Here is a 25,277-nt window from a genome sequence, read left to right on the forward strand (position 1 = left end):
TTTATTTCTCCCAGGTGTTCGTGGTCACTGTCTGGAGTGTGGAACTGTACATGGTGCCCCTGGCTCTGCTGGTGCTCTTTGCCTACAACTTCTCTCTTGTCGCCACAGGGAAGGTCAACAGCACCCAAGATGCCCAGGCAAGTAAGGTGGCAGCAACGTTTCTGGCAGCCTGAGCTTGAATTTTCCCTTGAGCAAGATGTCTTTTAATGGCATTAAGCTAGTTTTGTAGCTAAACAGCATTTTTGGTTCAAAGTTACTGAAAAGAAACCTCAACCCTCTCAATTTTCATCATGCCATTCAAGCCAGAAACCATTCAGAGCAGTAGTAGAAGACAGCAAGAGAGTATGTAGAAGGGGGATTTCACTTACTAAACAACTACAAATGCTTTTAAGTAAGTTGAATTAAGACACGAGTTCCTAAAGCCCATGCCCCTGCTGCTCATACACTTTGCATCACATTGGTGATTCATGACTCACAGAAAACAAAAGTCAATAGAAACCAAAAGAAGTTAGTTTGTTTTGAACCTTATCCTATGATCTGAGAACTTCTGAGGCCCTTATTCCTCCTCCACACTCCCTGCTTTTGAATGGAAAAAAGCCACCTTTTCCCCTAGAAAATTTAGCCTTGAGTTTAACTTGATCTGGGAGAAAAAAAATATATTAAAAAAAAATTACTGTATGTGTGGCAAAGTGCTCCTGTGGGGGAATGAAAAGTTGTTTGATGTTGACCCCTGTCTTTACTTGCATAACAATGCTAATTACACTTAGAAATAGGAGTAAATGAGACTTGATGTGGCCCTGGGCAGCCTGATCCAGTTGGAGGTGTCCTTGCTCACTGCAGGGGCGTTGGACAAGATGACCTTTGAGGGTTCCTTCCAACCCAGTGCAATCTGTGAGCTGCTAAACCTGTGGATGTTCTTAATAGTCTTCTTTTAAATGTGTGATAAGTGTAGTAATGGAGAATCATAGCTTCATTCTGACTTATGATGAAAAATATGATTGACATTTGTACCCATGAAGAATGTCTTTACCCAAACAAATCAAGTGGATTTTATACAAAGAAATAATCTCCTAGAATTAAAAGTGTCAATAGCTGATTTATTAGTTTTGATGAAAAGGAGCCACTCCTAGCTCAGTTTTCTTCCCTTCCTAAATAGAAAGATTGTTAGAAAATAGGGAAAGTTGCATTAGCCAGGCCAGGACATAGACTTGACTTGAGGAAAAAGGAAAAAAAAAAAAAAAAAAGTAAGAAAATGGTTATCAGGCAAGTCCAAAGTAACACTGAAAGATACTGTGGGTCTTCAGTGACTACTTCATTTCATCAAGAAACTGAGAACTTCCCATGCAGGTGAATCTCAGACAAACAGATCCCTCTTTGTTTTAGTACAAAAGATGATATAAAATAATAGTGTACCCAGGAAAAAATACCCAGAGAGCTCGTTCTGGAACCCGTCACTCATGCTGAGGTGAGTTTATTGCATGTTCAGGTGAGGACAGTCTGACACAGAATCATAGAATGCACTGAGTTGGTAGGGACTCCTAGAGGTCATCTGGTCCAACTCCCCTGCAGTAAGCAGGGACATCTCCAACACAAGTCAGCAAAACTGAGCAGTACATCATTGAGGTGGATACTACAGAAAGAGTCTATCTGAAAACTGAAAAGTGATGCTGGAGAATGGTCCATCAGGAAGTGGGCCCTTTTCCTGTCATCCATCTTGTGAGTAGTGGGATGCTATGAAATTCATGGGTGCATTTTGCATAGGCATCTGCCTATGTCCTTTGCAGGACTGGGATCATTTGAAACAAGTAGTCAAAGTGCCTTTAATGTTACCTGATTTCTTTTTTATGTGTGTCTATGATCTTAACCATCTGTAGGTCAAAACCAGACAATCAGGTGTTATCCCCAGTCACATCTGTCCTGCAGATGAGAAAATGTTCTCTTGAAAATACCAGTGCTTGTTACTGAGTCAGTTATTTTTTTGCTTCTCCAGATCTTGGCTGCATGTGCACTACCTTTTGGTTTTGCAAAAGCAGACCTCAAATTATCTCTGATTTCTGTGCTATAAAGTGGGAGTAACAGTATTAACCTTGTACACATGATCCAGTTGTCAGGGTTTGTGAATATTGATAAAATGGTTTATGATTTACAGATTGGGAGCGCCTACAGAAATGTAAACCACAATCAGTGTTAATTCAGCTGCACAAGATATTCCAGAGAGCTAAAGAGTAAATCTGGGTGTTGGAGCTCTCAGTACCTTCTGTGTAACAGATGGAACTAATTTTTTTTGGGGGGGGGAGGGGGGGGATGAGAAAAACCAAAACAACCAACACAAAACCCAAACCAAACAAAAACACCCATCCTCAAAAGACCCAAACCTAAATTGTCTTTTTATTGTGATTCTTCACGTTCTCTGTGTGTTTGCTATACTTGTACACAGATTCAAATGTTGTACCTATTCAATAACCAAGAAGAACTCAGAGGACCCTGTTAAAGGCTCATTTTATTAAATACCTGGATTGAAAACCAAGTGCTCCTAATCTCAAGCCTTAGCCAAGTCTTTTGTTTTCTCCCCTACCTGTCAGCATAGAGGTTAAAGGATGGAAATAATGCTGGATAGAATTCTGACTGTGATTTGTGGCATTGAATATGTTCATACTTAGGTCTTTTCCAAAGTCTAATGTTTCAGTAATGGCCCTCATTGGAGGGAGCAGTCATTGTGCAGGAGGAAGCAAGTTGAGTATAGAGTCCTCAGCCTTGACATACCCTCTGCTTCATTGTCAGACTAAGAGCTGTTTACAGGCAGCAAAAGTTGGCAATGAATTTGAAAGCCTGTTGCCTCCAAACTACTTAGGCTTAAAATTGTATAGGTTATTGCATGCTTTGTTCAGAAGAGCAGAAAGAAAAAGGTCCTCAAATACAGAATGTTATTGCTGGAAGGTTCTCATGACTTGCCATGGAAGTGGGAGAAAACTGTGTAAGGAAGTGTTGTGGGAGTAGCATCAGCTTTTTGAACACTGCCTGCCACTGAAAAATAAGTCTAGTGTTTTGTAACATGGACATCTGCTTTTGCAGGAGCTCATGGGCTTGGATGAAGATGAGGATGATGATGATAAGGTAAGCATATCTCATTAGTGTGTTGACTAGAATCAGAAGAATGTGGGAGAGCAGAAACCCACCACCATGGCCCCATAAGATCTTCAGCTACTGTCTACACTAAATGGGAAAACAACTCTGTGCTGCTCTGCTGCTTTGCTCTGGCAAAACTGAAAGAACTAAAAGATTGGTTTGTGAAATGTTCTGTTGCAGCAGCATCTACCCGAGGCCTCTGAACATCAGTTGAATCTGAGCAGTCTCCTGGCTCGTGCTTGAAATCCTAACAAGCACCTGTTGGTGTATGTGCACTGGTAGATTCGTGTGTGGATGGGTGAGGTATAGAGACTTATGAGCATGGAAAATCCCCCAGCACTTCCATTTGGAGTCTTGGATGGCATAACGGCTTTTCCAAACACAGAGCTGTTGGAGCAAGTCCAGAGGAGGGACACAAAGGTGTTCCAAGGGCTTGTAACACCTCTGCTATGAGGATAGGCCAGGAGTGTTCAGCATAGAGAAGAAAAGACTCCAGGGGGACCTTAGAGCTGCCTTCCAATACCTGAAGGGATCCTACAGGAAGCAGGAGAGGGACTTTCAATAAGAGTGTCTAGAGACAGGACAAGGGGGAGTGGTTTGAAGCTGAGGGGAGAGCAGGGTTAGACTGGAGCTGAGGAAGATGTTCCTCAGAACAAGGGTAGTGAGACTCTGGAATAGGTTGCCCAGGGAGGCTGTGGATGTTTCCTCCCTGGAGGTGTTCAAGGCCAGGTTGAATAATGCCTTGAGCAGCTGAGTCTAGTTGAGAGGTGTCCCTGCGAATGGCAGGGAGGTTGGAGGAGATGACCTCTAAGGTGGCTCCCAACTTAAGCCATTCCAAGATTCTGTGATTTCTGTAGGTGAAAGTTGGTGTGATTTAAGGAAGCCTGGTTAGGTTTTCTCAACATATCCTTCAGAAGGAAAAAAAATGGTTTTAGTTCATCATCTGAAATATAGAAGGAATAGAAATTGGCAAGGGCTGGTTTTTATTTTATTGGAGCATACTTACTTATTCCCACTATGAAAAATTCATTGGATTTTTTTTCAAGTTTATCAAACTACAGTGACAAATGATAAAAGGATTAGAGGGCATGACACATGAAGAAAGATTAAGAGAACTTAATGTATACAGCTTGAAAAAAAAACATAAGTAAGTGAAGGAGGATCTGATAATCTATAAATACTTTAAAGCTAAAAGGTGAGGAATTATTTAACAAGCAACAGCATGCAAAGGAACATTAGCTGTTGGGAAGAAAATGTTCACAGAGCAATGTGAAACTTCCAAATTGCATACTAAGTTAATAACATTCTTCTTGAATATTCTGTGTTTTAAGAGTGTTGCAGGGAAATTGTTATCATTGAGAAGTAAATCAATACCACAGTTAGCAAGTGCACTTTAACTCTTCTCAGTCACAGAGAAGAGCTAGAATTGAAGCTCGGCAGACTAATTGATGGGAGCAGTTATTTAAATGTAACCTTGCTCCTCTCTGGTGGTTGTATTTTAATGAGCAACCAAAAATCCATCCAAGTTGTTAAGTGAACTTTAGACAGTCTAGTGGAATTAGGCTTTCCTTGCAACACAAGAGTTGTTTAAATGTTTTCGTTTATAACTCACTTTTTGCATCATAAAGCTGGTGAACTAAATGGGCTGATATCTGGAGCTCTAGAAATTGCTCCATGAAAGTTAGATCTTTTTCAAAGGAATACTGTGTATCTCTGGAAGTCAGTCATTTCTATTTTGTGAGTACCCAGAGCTAGACACCTGTAAATATTGACCCTGTATTTTTCATGTCATGCCTAGAGGTGTAACTTATCCACTGGAACCAATCCCATTTACTTGCTTCTTTTTTTTTTTTCTTTTAATATTCCTTTTTTCTCATTTGCAAGTGCTGAGGTGAAGGGGAGAAAAAAAAAAAAAGGCATTAAATAGGTATTTAATCCTCTGTTTCCTGTGCTCTGCAACAAATTTGTTGCTGCAAAGCCAAAATATTCTAGGTTACATTTCCCCTAGATGAACTCCAGCAAATTTAATTCTCTCTATAAATACTACTGAGTCATTTAACTGTGGATTTGAACACTTGGCATTTTTGCTGCCCAACAACAACTTTACTGTCATTCACTTTTTTGGTTTCTTTAAACTAAGTGTGCAAGTTTGGGGAAACTCCTGAGAGTCAGTGCTGAGTTGCTGACTATTTGGCCCTACTGTTTTGCGGCTTTTTGTGGTACCATTTTGTAGTGTTGCCTCTCTTGATTTCATGGATGCACCCTGACTGAAATGGAGAGCTGCAGCACTGGCTAAAGCTACTCACAGTAGACACCTCCTGCAAGCTTTCTCATCAAGGTAACACTTCATAGCCCAGCATTAAAGATCTAACCACCCATCATGTGAATTAATTGTCACACTAGTGTTAGGATTTTTTGGAATTCTGACACACAATTGTCAGGAAGGAGAACTTCCAACTGCTACATGTGTCCCATGTCAAGAGTTGTGCAGCATTTCCTTAATGTCTTCATCCTGGCCTGGGTATATCCCCTTTGCATCAGTGATGGAGCATGCTTGCACTCTGATGATTTGCATCTCTAAGTACATTAGGTTATTCTTAGTGACTTTTGCAAGTCTGAGGGTGGCCAATGCTCTCTAGGGCATGTAAGAAAAATGTAATTTTATGGCATTATCTCATAACAGTGTCAACATTTAAACAGACAACTTTACTTTAAAAAGAAGTCTGTGTAGTTTATTTTTTTTTCCCTTCCCTAACACAAGAGCTCCCAAAGTGGAAATGTGCTGGTTGGGTTGTGGTATACGAGGTCACTGGTTCTGTTTCCTGTCATGGTGGTGTATCAAAATGCTCACACACATAGCCTTGCTGGGTTCTGCTGCATGTTAGACATAACAGGCCATGCTTCTGGGAATTGTAACACACCCTCAAAGAGCTGAACTGTTTATAAATTATAAATACACAGACGCTTAGTTCAAAAACCCAAGAGCAGATTAACTCCCTTCACCTAAACTATCTGTCTTCAATGACAGTGCTTAATTGCCAGCTCCCCCTTTCTTTCCCCCTCTCCCCTTCCCAAATAGCAGCATAGAGGGCTGTAGGAGATAAGAGAGCTCTGTCCCTTTGGCACAAGCTGTTCAGTGGACGAATGCCTTCTCGGATTTGTGCCATCTTGGACATGAAGTTCAGACTGTGTCCTGTCGGCTCTGGGGTCTGTCAGGCTGTCTGAATAAGGATTGTTTTTAAATTACATCACTGAAACATCTTTTGCCTGCCAGTAGAAAGGTATAGACAAGATGCATGCAGCTCAATGTAAGTTGTCTGATTGTTGACTATTTGTTTATTTTACTTTGTTTTTTCTTTTTTGACAATGGCTGTGGAGCTTCAAGAGCAGGCAGTTACCCTGTTGACTGAGGGTATCATAGCATCCCACTGGAAAGAGTGTTAGAGTCTTCTCAGTCTGAAATTGTCTGAATAAAAGCATGCCTCTCCTCCAAAACTTAAGTCTACTTAAAGAGCAGGAGACTGATTCAAAAGAGAATCAGAGACAAAACTAAAGCAGCAACAATTCCCTTTGGTGAGTCCATGTAGCTCTGTTTGCCTATGGGGATGTAATAGGGAAGGATCAGATGATACAGTGGCTTTAAGCCAACTTATTTGGCAGCTTCCAATAAATGTTTAGTATCTTATACTGGGGGGGGGGGGGAGGGGGGGATGGGGGAAAAAAATCCCTAAGGAAGAAAAATCCAATGTTTCCAATGTAGAAAGTTCTCCGTCAAAAATAGGTACCAAAAATTTACAAAGTTTTATGAACCCAATTCAGAAAGACTCCAGCTGAACAAATTAAAGTCAAATTCATCCAGTAGCAAACAGCTGACATTTTCCATTTGAGTTAGATTCAGCATGTGGAAGCCTTCCGTATGGATCTTATTTGTACGGGTGGATTACGATGAAAATTGCATTAATTTTCTCCCCAGTAAAGGTCAGTAATTGAAACATGAACCAAGAGTCTATTGTGTAAGATGCTATATCCCCATACTTAGGAAAGGTCATTCAAGACAATATCATCTCATTGTTTTCTTCCCTGGAAGTATAAATAATTTCACTAGTTTTTCTTTCTTTTTTTTTTTTTTCCTCTCCAATACAACAATTGCAATATATTATTTCAACATCTCCCATTAAGTTTGCTGAAGAGAGTGATGGTAAAGATTTGAAAATACCTCATGACACACAGGGTTTGGTCAGACTGAGAAGGAGCACACAGCTTCTCCACAAAATTAGGGGCAAGATCATGTCCTAAGTAAAAGCCCCCAAGGTGTGTGTGCGTTTGTGTACATGTGGACTCCCTGAAATTGCTGTTCCTTCTTCAGCTGGGTCTTTGTGGCTTCATTCTCACTGCTTCCTTGTGATTCTGGAAGATAGGACACTTCTAGGCACACACAACCATCTGATCTTGCAGCCAGCTTGGCTAAAGTGTAATACAAGTTTCCAGGTGTCACGTAAGACACAGTTACAGCTTCTGTCAGTTTTCTCTAAGCTTAATTATTAATGTATTCAACTTCTGGTTAAGACAGAGTGCAGGACTTGCTATGGTTGTACTTTGCTCTTTGCTTGGGAGCCTCCTGTGTTCAAGGAACTGGAGGATAAATGGTCTGTTGTTACTTCTTTCTTACTCTGCAGCATGGTTTAGTATTGCTCTTATCCATAGGCATCCCAGGAACTGGCACAGTCCTTGTTTTAGCATGGTGAGCCACCCATTCATAGGTTTAGGAGTGATGGAGAGGAGTTGAAAGGAGGGACTTGAAGTCTAAGGTCCCCCTAGAATCTTTTCTAGGCTGATCAACCCCAGCTCCCTTAGCCTATCCTCATAGCAGAGCTGCTCCAGCCCTTGGATCATCTTTGTGGCCCTTCTCTGGACTCTCTCCAACAACTCTGTGCCCTTCTTATGCTGAGGGCACCCAAATTGGTTACAGCTTTTTCTTGGTTTGTGCTTAGGAGACTTTTGCTGGTCTTCTGTGCACAGGTGAGATTCATCTGATGTGAGCAGAGAAAGTGTAAGCACTGCTGCACAGAGCGGGAAGTGGCCATTTTCTGCCTTTCAGCCAGCTTTCCCCCAGCCTTAGCTGTGGGATGATGTGCCATGGTTTCAAAATGTGTCTTTTTATGGTCAGTGGTGCTGTCCTTCATTCAGTCTGCAGTAATTCTATTGGCTCTGATGGAATTATTCCAGATTTCACACCTTTTTAACTGAGAGCATAAATTGACCTCTATGTGTTGCATTTCCTCTATTTGGTAATTATTTCAAGTGCACTCAGATTGGCTACGTTTCCACAGGCAGGCAGGCAGGCACATTTGCAGCATCGTGTTAATAAACAGAAAGATCCTGTGATGCACAGTTTGGGGACTGCAGGAGGCAGTTCCTCAGAGCTTGGCAGCCGTCCTCTCTGGGTACCCATCCTGCTGGCAGTGCTGAGAAGCCCTCCTCGACAGGCAGCAGACTTTGTAGCACAGGGCGAGACAGTGACTCAGCAAGGCAGAGCGCTGGGTTTGTGTCAGCTGCCTTTGGCTCCCACCAAAGGCAGGATCCAGTTCAAGGTTGCTGTGGTGACTATTTTCAAAGCTCTGCCTGGAATTCATTTTAGCTACCAAGAGACTGTCTGTCACTCCATGGCTACCACCTCCCACAAGAGCTTCATTCTGCTGCTAGACTGAAGCTGTTAGTGAAGTGTTCCCTGCAGACAATAGAGGCCAGTGGCTGTTGTTATGCCCAACAAAATCTTTTTGGTTTTAGAAGTGCTTCATCTGTGAGTGTTTTGGCCTTAAGATCTTGTTTGGCAGAGGTTTGCTGGACACCAGTAAGGTCAGAGTTCTGTAGTCCAGCACAGAGCAAGTTGCAAGTTAAATCTAACTTTGGCCAAGTCTGCCTTTCTCTAAATAACTACAGCATGTTTTATTTAAAAAAAAAAAAAAAAGAAAAAAGAAAACCAAAAGATCCCACAACAAAAACCCAACAAAACCCCCAGAATAAGAGTGGAGCAAAAAGGCTGTGCATACCTGAGCTCTTTCCCTTTCTCCTCTCATTCCATCAGTCTTGTTTGCTGCTAATACACTGGGAATTCATATCTGGTTTGTGGGATAAGTCCTGGTAAACCATTACCCTCATGTGCTTGTAGTGGCATGATGAGAGCAGCAGTGGCATAATGAGAGCTACTGTGACAAAGCTTATTCTGAAAGTTAGGCCAGCCCAGGGCTAGGCAAACTCTCTGGATTCCTGAAGCTATGCAAGACTTCCATTCCTGCCCTAGGTGCCTGTACCCTATTTTCTTCTTTCTTTTGTATGAATCTCTGCTTATTTTTCCTCCTCCTCTTTTTTCTCATCCTTGCCCCCAAGTGTTCCTCAGCTTTATATATTGAGTTTCCCTTTGGCACGCCAGAAATCTGCTGATGAATACCACTTGTTTGAAAGTTGCTGCAAGATTTCTTTTTGTACTACAGTTTTACATGAAATCCAAGTGAGCAAGTATTTAAAACTTGCTTGTGGCTTCAAGCCTGAGTTTTTTAGTTGTGGGCATTTAATATTTGCAGGACACATCAGAAATACATTTAGAGAGCACCATTAAAAAATTGTGTCTGTGTGTTTGGAGTTTTGCTTACTGCGTTGGGTCTGTCCAGAGGAAAAATATTTGATGGATGGATTTGAAAAAAAAAAAAATAGGGACCAGCTTTTTGTAAAGATGAAAGCTATTAATCCTTGAAACAAATGAGCACAAGACTCTAGAAGATCTCCACCATCCAAGTTTTCAATTCAATAACAGATGCTTTGCTGGAGCAGAAGCACTAACTGTATTTGTCTTTGGTGCAGAGCAGACAGTTGGTATTTTTTGCCTTCAGTCTCTTCCTCCATGGGTCTTATAATTTTCCCTTTCAAGCTCAGCTCTGACAATTGTAGCTCAGCCACCATGAATCACCATGTTAATGCTGAAGATGTCCTCTCCTGACCTGCCCCATATTTCACACACTTTTAAACTCTTTGGCATTGGAAGTACCTCAATTTTGCCATCACTTGACAGTTACTTTTGCAACTGTCCCTGAATGTCTGGGAGCAGCATAGCATCATAGGCAAGGGAGAGAAGATCACAGAGCTGTGTTAACCCTTTGAATGCATTTCAAGTGTAGTAAGTGTTACATATTGCAGGCACAGAACAATCTAGAAATATCTTCCATGCAGTATGGAAGAGATCTGGTGCCTTCATTTGCAAGCTGAAGTTGATGTATATTAGCTGGGCACAAAAGACCTCCTTTCTGAATTTGCTGGGTGTTGTGGGGGCGTGTTGTTTAGGTTTTTCTTCTCTTCCTCTGACACAGAATCATAGAATCAGTCAGGCAATCAGGTTGGAAGGGACCACAAGGATCATCTAGTTCCAACCCCCCTGCCATGGGCAGGGATACCTCACAATAGATCAGGCTGGCTGGAGCCATGCTTAAGCTTTTGTAAGCCCCTTTTTGTGGTTTTGTTCAGGTAATTAATGTAGAAATGGAGGTTTCTTAAATCTGGATATGCACAGAAGATCTGAAGTAACTCACTGATTATATAATTAATTCTCAGCTGTGAATTCATTTTGGTGGAGTTAATTCTTTCCCAGAGGCCGAAGACTAGTTTTGGTCCACCCACAGTGCTGTAATCAGCTAAGAAAGAAAGAAAGAAAGAAAGAAGAAAAAGGCCTTGAAGGAATGGAAGCTTCACAACCATTTTTTTTTTGGGGGGGAAGTGCCAGAAACAGGCAGGTTATTTTATTTCTAATTCAAGCAAAAGCTTCTGAGCTGATTTTGAACACTGGGTATCTAAATCCTCTTCTCAAGCAGCATAATATATTGAGCCTAAAAGAAGTCAGAAATGAATGATACTTGAGGAGGATGGAAAAAAATTACCTGGGTGGGACCTTGCACAGATGGGAAAGGGTGTGTAGTAGAAGATAGTTTTTTTTTTTTTCCACACCTACCACAAATATGGCAGCATTCACATACAGCTTTCTGTATGACAGTTGCCTGTTTACTAATTAATATAGACTGGTGACTGTCACCTTGATGGACTATGAGCTCTTCCTGCTTTCAGCAGTGTTTTGGGAGCTGCTGACTTCAAAAAGTATAAACAGCCCTCCAGAACCTGAATAATTTGGAAAATTCTGTTTGCTGTACTTCATTTGTCTGCTTCTCTCTTGCTTATTAACCAGTCATCTGCTTGTGGTGTAGATGATTAGAGTGCAGGTTTTCAGAACAAAACAAGAACAAAAAAAAGATGTTGACAAATCTCCAGGATTTCCCAAAGATTCTGCACACATTGCAGTGTATTGCAAGGGCAGTAAGCTGCTTTGCTTTCTAACTGATTTCATATGCAAGGCTTCCTAATCCCAGCCTCTCCTCTGCCTTTTCCTCGGCTGAGTATATTTTGAATTATAAATGGAAAGCAGCTCTGTCTGGGGGCAATTTTAGCACGCATGCTAGGTAAGAATATGCCTGCCACTGGCATTATGTCCCAGGAACTGGTAGTTTCTGCTTTCTTTTCTTGGTGGCTGCAGCAGAAGTTCTGTTGTGTTGGTTAAACTGCGTTATCACTACATCTCTACGCTCAATCGAGGATGTGTAAATGAAGTCAGCATGATGCAGATAGAGCTGACAGATGATCTTCTTTGCAACTCTGGGTAGCAAGAGTAGGCTTGCCCTGGAATATAGCTTTATCTCAAGTGGTTTCTTTGCCCTTCTGTCTGAGTTTGGGTGGAGTGAAATTCCAAGCAGCTGGTTCTCCCATGAGAGCTCCCCAACTTCTGCTTTTGAGCTCAGTGCAAATGCAGCCTGCGCTGGCTGAGGGACCACTGTACCATTCTAGTGAGGGAATAGTTAAACATAATATACTCTTGATGTGTCATTTACATTTGAGCCTAACAAGGTTATAACTGGAGTTCTGTGAAAATGACTTTTGGTGCTATTTTCACATAAACTGACTCTTTCTTTCTTTTTCTTCTGGGGTTATTTCACACCCCAAGGGGTGCATTTTGTTGTTGTTGGTGGTGGTTGTTTTATTAATGTAAAAATACTCATTTTTCACACCCAAATGTGTGATTATTTAAAATGCTGCTTCTATTCATTGTGCACTCACTTTGCGACCTAAAGGCAAATATTCAGATGTCTGGAGCTTGATAGTTCCATGGTGGTTTTGGCTGGCTTTTTAAACTCCAGAATTACTCTGATGAGAAGTGGGCACTAAGTCGTTCCAAAGGGGGATTAGAAGGGCTGTACTGTCATGTCTGCCTCTTGGCATCCAAGGATGGTTCATATGATGTACTTTGGTGCCCTGTCTTGGCAAACAATAGTGCCAAGTGCCTGTAGCAATGAGCCTTCACCTCTCTGACCCAGTGTGACTTCAAGTAGCCTCTGATCCTCTCTCCTGCATGGAGAAATGATGTGGGTACACATCACAAAAGCAGAACTGCAGCAGTGTTGATCTGAGTGGCTCTGCCCCTTGCTTACACCTACCCACTCTTCCCCCTGCACAAGCCACTGAGGATCACAGGGAAGGTGGTTGCAATGTGTGCCCTTCTCTGGGCACTGACTGGTTAAAACACAATTTAAAATGTCTTTTTTTTTCCCCCTTTCTAAATTGGGCTGATTTTTGAGAGTCTAAATGTGATGTAAAATCAGTGTCCAGGGCTCTGCATTTTGTAATAAGTGAATGTTTTGCTGATTTCTTGCTAGAATATCTGCAACCACACCAATTTGCATGCCTGGATGTGTGTTAGATTGCTGGCAAAGAAATGCTGAATGCTGATAATTGTATACTGATTTTCAAGGCTGATTTAAGTCATTTTGATTTTTTTTTTAATTCATTCTGTGCTTCCTTTTTATTTCTGCACATGTGTAGTAATGTCCTGTAATGCTGTTGCCTAAAATAAGAAGTAAAAAATGAAGTTGAGATGGCTGCTGTAAAAGGAAAATTACATTTTCCCCCCATTTTTTCTCTTCCTCAGTAAAAGAATAGATCTCTGTATACAGATTGTTAAAAAAAATAACTAAATGTTGCATTCACTCTCGAGCTGCTAATTTATATACAGAAAACAACATGACTGTTGGAGCCTACAAAGCTCAGAAAAGTGCTGCTCAGAAGTTCTGCACAAGAATGTTCTTGTTCTTGCAAAGCACTGAGCACCCAGCACTCCTCACAAGTCAGCTGGACTCGGGGGTCCTCAGCATTCTTTCTGGTTTGGCTTAGGTTGAAAGGGACCTCAGAGATCATCTACTTCCTCCCTGCCATGGGCAGGGCTGCCTCTCAACTAGGCTGAGCTGCTCAAGGCTTCATCCAGCCTGGCTTTGAACACCTCCACAGAGGAGGCATCCACAACCTCCCTGGGCAGCCTATTCCAGAGTCTCACCACCCTTGTACTGAAGGACTTCTTCCTAAGATCCATTCTAAACCTACACTTTCTGAGCTTCAAACCATTCTCCCTTGTTCTGTCTCTAGACACCCTGATGAAAAGTCCCTCTGCAGCCTTCCTGTAGGATCCCTTCAAGTATTGGAAGGCAGCTCTAAGGTCTGCCCTTGAGTCTTCTCCAGGCTGAACACCCCCAGCTCCCTCAGCCTATCCTCGTAACAGAGCAGCTCCAGCCCTTGGATCATCTTTGTGGCCTCCTCTGGACTCACTCCAACAGCCCTGTGTCCTTCTCATGTTGGGGACACCAGAAATGGGCAGAGTATTAGAGGTGGGGTCCCAGCAGAGCAGAGTCAAGGGCAGAATCCCCTCTCTTGCCCTGCTGGCCACACTCCTCTGGCTGCAGCCAAGGATACTATTTACCTTCTGGGCTGCATGAGCTCCCTGCTGGCTCAGGCTGCCTGAGAACCAGCCCGAGATCCTGCAGTCTGTGTTAGATGATGTCAAAACCTCTATCCATGTGCTGAGGAAAGGAGAAATGGCAGGGAATTATGTCTTCATGTTAGTTGCATGTCATAAGCTCACAGTGTATCTTTTCTCTGTCCTTCACTGATATAGCTGAGTTCCAGGATCCAGCAGCAGCATTGGGAATTCTAGTTTCTCCACGTGAACATGTTAACAAATAATGTACAGAGTGGTTTGGCTTTCTTTTTGTCTTGTTAGGAATCTGAGAAAAAGGGGCTAATTGACAGGATCCACATGGTCCAGGAGATCATCATAGCTGTTCAAACCATCTTAGAAGAAACAGCATCATTTGGAGAGAGGATTAAAAAGTAAGCAAATTTTTATTATTTTTTTTTCTTTCCTTCTTCTTGCTTAACCATGGTTTACAATGAAGGAAAGCCAGGAGAATTAAAATGGAGTGACTTTCTTGTTCTAAAAATGACTGCAAGCTGCAGCAGGAAGGCCTGGCCAGTCCTACCACCATTCCTCATTACACAATCTTTTACTTCAACAATCTTCCCAAAGCATAAAGAAGAAGAGAAGCCAGATACTCTGCTGATGTAGCTCTCACATTCACCCAGACTTCTAGTCTTGTCTGTCTGTGATGGGGTAAAGAGTAATGATGCCACCAAGAGACAATGTTGCTTGAAAATGTGGGCACAGAGGTAACAAGCTTTTTAACATTTCCTTCATGGAATGTAGGTAGGAATTGATGGCTGATGCTGCTTTTCCCATGCCCTCCCTGCCCTAGCCTTGTTACAGGGGTTACCAGTCACTTACTTCCCTGCCCAGTGTATTGATGCTCATCTCTCTTGATCATTTTGAGCTGTCTGCTTCATGGTGGTGCCACAGGGAAGCCCCAAGGGGGTTTTCTGGGTCTGGTCGCAAGAGGAGGCAGATAGGACAGTCCTGACCTTGCGAGAGAGGGAGGTGAAAAGCCTATAAAAAACCCTCACACACAAACACACACAAGCTTGTATAACCCAATCTTGATTGGAGTTTATTGACCCACATTGTTTTCTGTTTTGAACACAAAGCAATGGTTTGTGATCAAGCCACTGTGACGAGGAGCTGGGTTCAACCTAAAAATACAGCAAACGCCTGTGCTGTGGTTCCATGCCCGACACCCCAGCTGGGGTGGAAGTGGCCCAAAGATGTATTCCAGTCCATGAACAGGGCACTGTTCTGCCCCAGCTGTGTGGCAGGAAGACTCAAGAGTGCTTAAACTCTATTAATCCTTGTATTCATTTTGGTAACAATGATCTTAAAGAAGACATTTGGGTATTAATGTGGCTGCCCGATGTAATTCCGGAAGAATTCCATTGTAACTCCACAGTAATGTGCCATCAAAAAATTGCCACCAAAGTTTCTCTGTAAGTGACAGGCTAAATTGTGCTGCAGTTTCCCTCTGTCACTCCAGTTATACAATCACAGGGAGTTTTAGTAGTTTAACTGAATTGAGCTGTTTTGCCAGGTTTTTTTTTTTTTCAGTTTGTTTTTTTTTCCTCTGACTTTAACTTAAGCTGCATTGATTGATAATGATGGATCCTCTCCCACCTATCTTTACTTAATACTTAATACATCTATTGAAGCCTAAAAGTAATTCTTTTAGCATCCTATTAATTTTATCTGTCAAGGGAAGTTTGTCCTGTTTTATAGCCTGATAAGTGGTCCATGTTGCTTCTCTCATCTTCCTACTCCCCATCGTCATGATGTGATGAAGGTAGCAGGCAGGATTGTGTGAAACAGAGATGCTCAGATTTGTAAATCACCTATGGGCTAATTCACATTCATGTAGTGCAGGTATCTCAATGGTTGGTGCACGCTGTAGAGCTGTGTCTTACAAGGGCACAGGGGACAAAGCAACTTCAGAGGTGTGTTAGCAATAGCTGCTCACCTCAAGTCCGTCCTGGGCTTACAGGTGAAAGAAAGTCCTGGTTGCTGCAGCAGTGCTGCCAAAGTCTGAGTCACTGTGCAGACTGAGCCTCTTGAGAATGCTCTTCTTGGGAGGTTGGTGGTGTGCAGAAGCTTGGTCTGATGCTGACCAAAGCTGCACACCATAGCTTCCTGAAGATAGCCTTCTATATACCCTGTAGTAAGGAATTGTTGCAAATGTAATGGCATGAAAGCAAATACATCAGTAAGGAGTCTATAGAATATTAATCCCTAATAGTATACAGAGAAATGGCTTTAACTGCTCTGTAACTGTTTAGCAGCAGTCATAATGAATCCATTCCCAGTTACTGACAGGGCTGAGTCTGGCTACCTGCCCCATTTCCGTCATGCACTTGACACACCTTCCCTGCCATCTCCACGGTGTGACCCAGGGGAGCCAGCTCAGATGCCTTGCACCTGCAGTTTGGCCTTGTCTCCAGATCTGATAATCTGCCCATGAACAATGGGAGCTGACAGGTGAGCAGAGATGTGTAACAAGTGTGCCATGTATAAGAAGAAACAAACCCAAATTGCTACATGCCTAACAACTTGCCTGGGCTCCCCAGAGGCTGCCTTCTCTTTCCTTATTATGATACCTTCCTCTTAGGTAACTCCCTTAATCAGAGGGACCCATATGCCGTCCTGACCCATCCCATAGGGAGGTGTGCTGCCTACCTGGGGCCCGGGTGAAGGACATCACCCAGAGGTTACCTAAACTAATCCAGCCCTCTGACTATTACCCATTGCTGGTAATCCAGGCTGGAAGTGAAGAAATTGAAAAGAGCAGCACCAGGAAGATTAAAAGGGAATTTAAGGCCCTTGGGAAATCGATTGACAGGGCAGGAGCTCAAGTGGTGTTCTGCTCAGTTCCCTCAGCAGCTGTGGTGTACACTGAGAGGAACAGGAAAACCCACACCATCAACAGTTGGCTTAGGAGATGGTGCCAGCAGCGGAATTTTGGCTTCTTTGATCACGGGGCAACTCTTACTGCACCTGACCTGCTGGACCAAGATGGGTTGAATTTATCTAGAAAGGGTAAGAGGGTGCTGGCACTGGGGTTGGCAGAACTCATTGGGAGGGCTTTAAACTAGGTCTGAAGGGGGTGGGTGTGGAAACCAGTCTCCCTGGAGAGGAGGGAGGACCACACAAACTGGTGAAATCAGCAGCCCAGCTGAAGTGCATGTACACCAATGCACGCAGTATGGGCAACAAACAAGAGGAACTGGAACTCTTGGTTCACCAGGAGAACTATGATGTAGTTGCCATCACAGAAACGTGGTGGGACGATTCTCACAATTGGAGTACCGCACTGGGGGGTTATAAGCTCTTTAGGAGAGACAGGCAAGGGAGAAGAGGAGGAGGGGTGGCCCTGTATATTAGGGAATCTTTTGATGCCTCAGAACTCGAGGTTGCAGATGAAAGGGATTGAATGCTTGTGGGTTAAAATCAGAGGGAGGCCGCACAAAACTGACATCCTGGTTGGAGTCTGTTATAGACCACCCAACCAGGATGAGGAGGCCGATGAGATATTCTATAAGCAGCTGGAAGCTGTCTCAAGATCATCAGACCTTGTCCTTGTGGGGGACTTTAACCTACCAGACATCTGCTGGGAACTTAATTCAGCAGAGAGGAGACAGTCCAGAAGGTTCCTAGAGTGCATGGATGACAACTTCCTGATGCAGCTCTTAGGTGAACCTACCAGGGGCAAGGCTCTGCTTGATCTGCTGTTCTCAAATAGAGAAGGGCTGGTGGGAGATGTGATGGTTGGAGGCTGTCTAGGGTGCAGTGACCATGAGATAGTGGAGTTTTCAATATGCAGGGAAATAGGGAGGAGCAGTAACAGAACCCTCACTTTGGACTTTCGGAGGGCAAACTTCAGGTTGTTCAGGCAACTTATTCAGAAAGTTCCCTGGGTAACAGCCCTTAAGAAGAAAGGGGTCCAGGATGGTTGGACCTACTTCCAACAGGAGCTCCTAAAGGCACAGGAACTGGCAGTTCCCACATGCCGTAAGACGAGCCGGCGGGGAAGACGACCGGCCTGGATGAGCAAGGAGCTCCTGAAGGATTTAAGGGAAAAAAAAGAGGGTTTATCACCTTTGGAAAGGGGGGGAGGCAACTAGTGATATGTTTAAGGATGTTGTTAGATCATGTAGAAGAAAAATTAGAGAGGCAAAAGCACAGTTAGAAATTAAACTGGCCGCTTCTGTGAAAGACAACAAAAAGCATTTTTATAAATATATTAATGCTAAAAAGAGGGGCAAGAGGAGCCTCCACTCTTTATTGGACGTGGAGGGTAACATTGTAACTAAGGATGAGGAGAAGGCTGAGATTCTAAATACCTTCTTTGCCTCCATTTTCAACAGTAAGGCAGGAGGACTTCAGGATAACTGGCCTCCTGAGCTGGTTGATGGGGTCAAGGAGCAGTGTTGTACTCCTGAAATCCATGTGGAATTAGTTCGAGACTTGTTGAGTCACTTGGATATTCACAAGTCCATGGGACCTGATGGGATTCATCCTAGGGTGCTGAAAGAGCTGGCAGATGAGCTGGCCAAGCCTCTCTCCATCATTTTCCACCAGTCCTGGCTCACTGGAGAGGTCCCAGAAGACTGGAAACTGGCCAATGTGACACCCATCCACAAGAAGGGACAGACAGAAGAACCTGGGAACTACAGGCCTGTCAGCCTGACCTCAGTGCCAGGGAAAATCATGGAGCAGATTGTCTTGGGGGCAATCACTGGCAACCTGAAGGATGGCCAAGGAATCAGGCCCAGCCAACATGGATTTAGGAAGGGCAGGTCCTGCCTCACCAACCTGATCTCCTTCTATGATCAGGTGACCAGCCTGGTGGACGTGGGAAAGGCTGTGGATGTAGTCTACCTGGACTTCAGCAAGGCCTTTGACACTGTCCCCCACAGCAAACTCCTGGCCAAGCTGTCAGCCTGTGGCTTGGACAGCAGCACTGTGCTGGGTTAGGAACTGGCTGGAGGGCCGAGCCCAGAGAGTGGTGGTGAATGGTGCCACATCCAGCTGGCAGCCTGTCACTAGTGGTGTCCCCCAGGGATCAGTGCTGGGCCCCATCCTGTTCAATATCTTTATTGACGATCTGGATGAGGGGATTGAGTCCATCATCAGTAAATTTGCAGATGACACCAAGCTGGGAGCAGGTGTTGATCTGTTAGAAGGTAGAAGGGCTCTGCAGAGGGACCTTGACAGGCTGGACAGATGGGCAGAGTCCAACAGGATGGCATTCAATTAATCCAAGTGCCGGGTGCTGCACTTTGGCCACAACAACCCCATGCAGAGCTACAGGCTGGGGTCAGAGTGGCTGGAGAGCAGCCAGGTGGAAAGGGACCTGGGGGTACTGGTTGACAGCAGCTGAACATGAGCCAGCAGTGTGCCCAGGTGGCCAAGAGAGCCAATGGCATCCTGGCCTGCATCAGGCATAGTTTGGCCAGCAGGAGCAGGGAGGTCATTGTACCCCTGTACACAGCACTGGTTAGGCCACACCTTGAGTACTGTGTCCAGTTCTGGGCCCCTCAGTTTAGGAAAGATGTTGAATTGCTGGAGCATGTCCAGAGAAGGGCAGCGAGGCTGGGGAGAGGCCTTGAGCACAAGCCCTATGAGGAGAGGCTGAGGGAGCTGGGGACTGTTTAGCCTGGAGAAGAGAAGGCTCAGGGGAGACCTCATTGCTGTCTACAACTACCTGAAGGGAGGTTGTAGCCAGGAGGGGGTTGGTCTCTTCTCCCAGGCAACCAGCACCAGAACAAGAGGACACAGTCTCAAGCTGTGCCAGGGGAGGTTTAGGCTGGAGGTGAGGAGAAAGTTCTTCACAGAGAGAGTGGTTGGCCATTGGAATGTGCTGCCCAGGGAGGTGGTGGAGTCACCATCCCTGGAGGTGTTCAAGAGGGGATTGGACGTGGCACTTGGTGCCATGGTTTAGATAGGCATGAGGTGTAGGGTGACAGGTTGGACTCGATGATCCTTGAGGTCTCTTCCAACCTTCTTGATTCTTGATTCTTAATCCATTACAGCATCCAGATGCAGGAATTTGCTGATCCACCCTCCAAAGGGTCTGCCATACACCAGCACACAGTGCATTAGAATGCAGCAGCACTGCAAAGAGGTCATTGTTATTGGGCAGCAGAGTACAGGCAGTGTCCCAAAGCAGACCCATTGAGTGGGATTATTGTTTTTCTTTACAGCACACTCAACTGGACGGTGCCTTTCCTCTCTGTCCTGGCCTGCCTGGTCCTGGCAGCAGCAACAGTCATTTTGTATTTCATACCACTGAGGTACATTGTGTTAATCTGGGGTAAGTACTCCACTGTGTCTCATTTGCATGCAATAAATACAATATGTGCCTACAGGATGAAACCAAACAAGCTTTAGATGTCCTGCTCCATAGCCAATTCAAGTGCTGTTGCTTAGAGGTGAATAAATATGCTGGGAAGTTTCTTAAATTACTGTTTTTTTCCCTCCCCTGGGTGATCTGCTGGTCTGCTTTTCTTAGGGTTCTGTGTAGTTTCCAGCAGCTCCACAAGAAGAGCATTAACCTAGATAAGCTACTTTCAAAATTATTATTATTATTATTCTGAAGGAGAGTAATTAGCTTCCTGGTTCTGGAGCCCCCTATGTGGAAAATGGCAAAGAATGGACAAGATGTTTGAAGAGCTGGACCATGAAGGCCTGGACTCCTGGAACTTTTTGGATCTTAACTCTCCTGCAGTCAGGAGAAGCAGTGTGCCCAGCGGTCCATCAGGAGGCACTGAGCATCTCTGTGTCACAAGTCTCAAAGTATTTGTATGGAGGAGCCTTTTATGTGAGGAGCTTTTACAAATGAAAACTTTCCTGCTGGTGTTATGAAGAAGATGGTCTTCAACAAAACAAAACTGAAGTTTTCCAGTTGCTGAAGACTTTCTTCATCTCAGAATGGTCTTCTGTCTTTTTTAGGGTGATAGGTTCTATCTCAGCCTTGTGGTACAAAGGCTGAGAACATGGTGCCCCCAACCACTGAAGCTCAGCCCTGCTGTGGCCCTGAGCTGCAGGGACCCCCACATCACCTGTCCAAGGCTGAGCTACCTGCTCCTGTCTCGGCTCTCCTGAATGCAGCAAAGGGAAGGGAGGAGGAGGTAGCAGTGTAAAAGAGCCAGTCTTGGGCACAAAAATAAATGAAATAAAGGATTAAATCAAAAAAAGAAAGGGCAAAAGGGAAGGAGAAAAATGGCTAGGAGTAAAAAGTTCAGTAACAAAATATTGCTGTTCTTGTATGGAAGACATGGCGAGTACATGAAAACTATACATCCATTCAACATCATCTAGACTGACAGGGCCTTCAAATATGATACATGTTAAACAACTACCCTCTGGCAAGGCCTCAGAAGACCTTATGGTATTTTCTGTTTTTTGAAAATCAGGTACACAGAAAATAGTGTTGGCATTTTGTTACGAGTGTGCAGCTTAAAAGCTGCATCTCTGAAGTGAAGCAGCTATGTTTCAGAGAGAGGAAAACGCTGGAGCAGCCATCACATTTGAAATCATTTCCAGGGAAAGGACTAGGACTATGAGATTTTTTTGACAGGGGCATGATGGAATTGAATGCTGCATTAAGATCCTCTGAGGCAACCAACATGTGAATTTTTTTGCTATCCTTTAAAACAGATCAGCTGATTTTTTTTTCTTTTGCCTAATGATCCTTTGCTCTTCTACCACACCTTTGCATAGCCACACTGCTAGTTGCTGTTTCTCAGTGGGGGATGGTGGTAGCTGGGTGTAAGTGGCTGCATTGGCACAAGGGCAGAGCTGGGAAGGGTGTTCAGGTCTCTTGCTTTCCATGCAGTGGTGCTAAGTGCTGCTTATCACTCCCTTTCCTCAAAGGGAGGGGAAGACCTCTACAGTGATATGAATACTACACTCCCATGGATCTTTTGTCCAGACTGTGGACTAGCACTGACAGCTGAAGCATAACTCAGTCCATGGAGATGAGGAATGCTATTCCTGCAGTTAATAAGCCAAATTATTCACTCTAAGATCAAAATAAAGTAAACCTTGTGATAAGTTTTTACAGCTTCCCACAGCATCATAATATAACCAACTTGTCAAATCTGGTTGTGCAGAGATGATAAGCCATGAGACATGATGGGGAAGAGAAGCTTTCATTGTCAGAAGAAATGGAAGGAAAAAAAACCCTTTATCCTGCCCAATTATTTTCAGAACCCTCCAGTTCCCTGGGCAAGAGGAGGCAGAATGTCTTTGGTCACCTAGGACAGCAGATTTACAGCAGTGCCAGCTTCAGATTTGTGTGTTCTCCTCACAGTATCTCCCAGAATGGATGCATGCAGCAATCTTTTTTGCCACATTGTTGGCAACAGATGATCCCCAAAGCAGACAAATACCTTTATAAGCCACCTTCTCTACTTCCTCCAGGAGGCACTTGTGAAGGACTCCACATGACAGGGAACATGTGCATGGCTTTAAGTCTGAGGCACTGTTTTCACACTAATTTTTACTTGTGAATTCCTCTTCCCTTTTTTTTACCTTGCCTGAACAGTTTAGGATGGAGGGAATAGGAAAGGGTTGCATTATTTTGTTTTCTCTCTTTTTTTTCCTAGGCATAAATAAATTCACTAAGAAGCTTAGAAATCCCTATGCCATTGACAATAATGAGCTACTAGATTTCCTCTCCAGGGTACCATCTGATGTTCAAAAGGTAGGTAATGAGTGGCCACCATCAACAGTGGCAAGCAGGCAGCTCTGAGAGCTGCTGGGTACTCTGCTTGGGGAATGCAATGCCAGTGCACTTTTGAGTGACAAAGATAAGGAACTAGGGAAAATCCACAAAGGGTAGAGGAGAAGGATGTTAGAAAAGATGGGAACAAAATTCGTTTGTCAGAGGGATAAAGTGATTGCAGAAAAATTATCCTGAAAAAGACTTACTTAAAAATGATCTGGCAAATCACCCAGCATGGTTACTGAACTACGATGTCTGTCACCTTTCTGCTCTGGTATTTGTAGGGAGGGAAGAGAAAAATAGTCTCTTTGATAGAGATAACCATCCAAAAGGATTTACTGAATTCTTCCTTTTCTCAAGATGGGGGAGGTGGGGACATTACTCCTATGACTTTGTGCTTGCTCTCTGTTTTTTGTTTGTTTGTTTTAAATCAGCTGTCACTCAAAATTCTTTCTTGCCACTCACCTTGAGCTCCAGGCCTGCCTTGGACAATGCTCTGCTCATTTTTTTCTTGAAACAAAGCCTTGAGCTATGTGTAAAATACTCTTTGATTGATCAGACCAATCTTCTACCATTAATGGAATTGGAACTTTTAATCTAACCAGAATCTATCCTCCCTCAATTTCAGTAAAGTCTCATCTCTTCTCCTGTTGCTTTTAACTACCAACACTGTCTTCAGTAATCTTGCCTGTCTTCCTGGAAATGGTTTGAACAAGTCCTTTAGAGTGTCAAGATCTGTTTGTTTCTTTTGGAGGAGGGAAAATAGTCATGCTGGGTAACAAAGCCACACAATATAAAGGATTCTTTCTTTTGTTTTAATCAACTGGAATCCATGTCCTCAGGCCCTGCTGCCAATGCCATGGATCCCACTGACATTGTACCTTCCCCTGTGCATCGTGGCACTTCCACAGTGAGATGCTGCTCGCTGCAAAGGAGGCAATCATGATATCACCCACAGTGATTTTACTCTGTTGGAGACAGAAAAATAATTGCCCACATGCAGTGTCGAGGCATCTGGCAGAAACAAGGTTGGAAAAGGCTTCTGGTGACCTTGATCCCAAGAGGCCACCAGATTGGTTAGTGGCAGCACTAATAACTTGAGCGAAATCTCACCATAGACTGGTGGGAGGAAAGATGCAAAACAGAAATGATCACAGACAGATTAAACTTCTGTCAGTGCTCTTGTAGAGCATGGTGGGTTTGCAGTGATGGTTTGCATGTGCCCTTTTAGTGTTTAGGTTTAAAGATAAGCAGCTTTTCTATTTATACTTTATTTAACATTTACATTTATAACGTTTCCCTAAGTGGTTTCTATCATTTGGGGATGCTTTGAGCTCTCCAAGGAAAATGATAACCACTTTCTATAGGAGGAATTCTAAAAGTTTCTATGATAGGACAAACTTCAGCAGTTTTCCACTAGTGCTAAAAATAGTGAGCCTGTGTGACAGCCTTATGCTCTAGAGAAAAGTCACCCATAGCAGCTCCAAAGCCCCTCTGCTTTGTTTTATGTGCTCTCAGTGCATTATCATTTCACTGTGTTCCTGCAGTGAGTTAGAAATTAACCTCTGTCTGTACATTAGACATTTACAACCCACATGTGTTGGACAAAAGGCAGAGGAGTGTAAAAGTTGCCCCATGAATTCAGTAGGAACACTTTCCTCTAGCACAGCAGACAATTTGGAGGTTACACCATCCTTGTCAGCTTAACCATTCTATTGCACATAAAACTGCTTTGAAAGGTGGGGGCAGCTTTATCTGGGTTGCTATTTGGGAAAATCCTTTTCTGAAACAATTGAATATGTCACCATTCCAAGGTCTGTGCACACTTTTGACAACTCTCATCTCCCTATGTACTGGGATCCACTTGAACTGAAGCTCTTGAGAGATGTTTATTAAACTTACAGGCTAATGCCAGAAAGATCAGAAAAACAGCTCCCACCCCAGAACAAACCCAAAAGATCTAGCCTTCATTGCTGAAATCAGGTAGAACCCCATGTCCCTCATTAGAGAAATCTGCTTTTAATATTTTCGTTTCAAGAAATGATGCATGACTTCTCAAATCCTTCCTGCAATTAATCCCCCGTGTTCCTGTGTTTAGAAAATGATTCATTACTTTTGAACCGTCCTTAGTTTCCCTTGGCCTGTCCTTGGGGAGCCATTAGCACACACTGTAGTGAGCTAGAGTTACCTAACTGCACACGTCATGTCTGTTTGTTTTTACAGGTGCAGCATGCTGAATTGAAACCATACAGCAGCTCCAGCCCCATTAGGAGGAAGCGGAGCACCCTATAGGATGCAGCAGGATTTTGGAATGCAGCATCTCCCTCCATACCCCCTACACAAGCACATCAGCTTCTGCTCTCCCCTTCTTGCTTCAGAACAACACTATAGTCACTGCCACAGACTTTTTCATCTTGAAGAGTCAGTGGTTTTTGGATCAACGCCTGTCTTGGGTTGTCCTTTTTGGGTCGTCTTTCGCCATAGAGTTGTAAACCAACAAAAAGAAGAGCAAGGTGGGATGTATGAGGTAGTTTGTGGGGTGAGGAGGAGAATGGGAGAGGGTGGTGC

At 43.7% G+C, this 25,277-nt stretch overlaps 1 protein-coding gene across 1 annotated transcript in view; it reads left to right on the top strand.

Moving 5' to 3' along the window:
• The window catches only part of MCTP2 (multiple C2 and transmembrane domain containing 2), a 108,516-nt gene extending 83,515 nt beyond the window's left edge, over positions 1–25,001 (top strand). Inside the window, exons 17-22 of the mRNA XM_054388334.1 lie at positions 15–137; positions 3,073–3,114; positions 14,267–14,376; positions 20,185–20,294; positions 22,591–22,688; positions 24,933–25,001. Of these exons, the coding sequence (XP_054244309.1) occupies positions 15–137; positions 3,073–3,114; positions 14,267–14,376; positions 20,185–20,294; positions 22,591–22,688; positions 24,933–25,001 (552 nt within the window). The remainder of the gene's footprint in view (positions 1–14; positions 138–3,072; positions 3,115–14,266; positions 14,377–20,184; positions 20,295–22,590; positions 22,689–24,932) is intronic.
• Positions 25,002–25,277: the final 276 nt, after the last annotated feature.

The sequence above is a fragment of the Indicator indicator genome, chromosome 16, assembly GCF_027791375.1.
Source record: "Indicator indicator isolate 239-I01 chromosome 16, UM_Iind_1.1, whole genome shotgun sequence".
Taxonomy (NCBI): Eukaryota; Metazoa; Chordata; class Aves; order Piciformes; family Indicatoridae; genus Indicator; species Indicator indicator.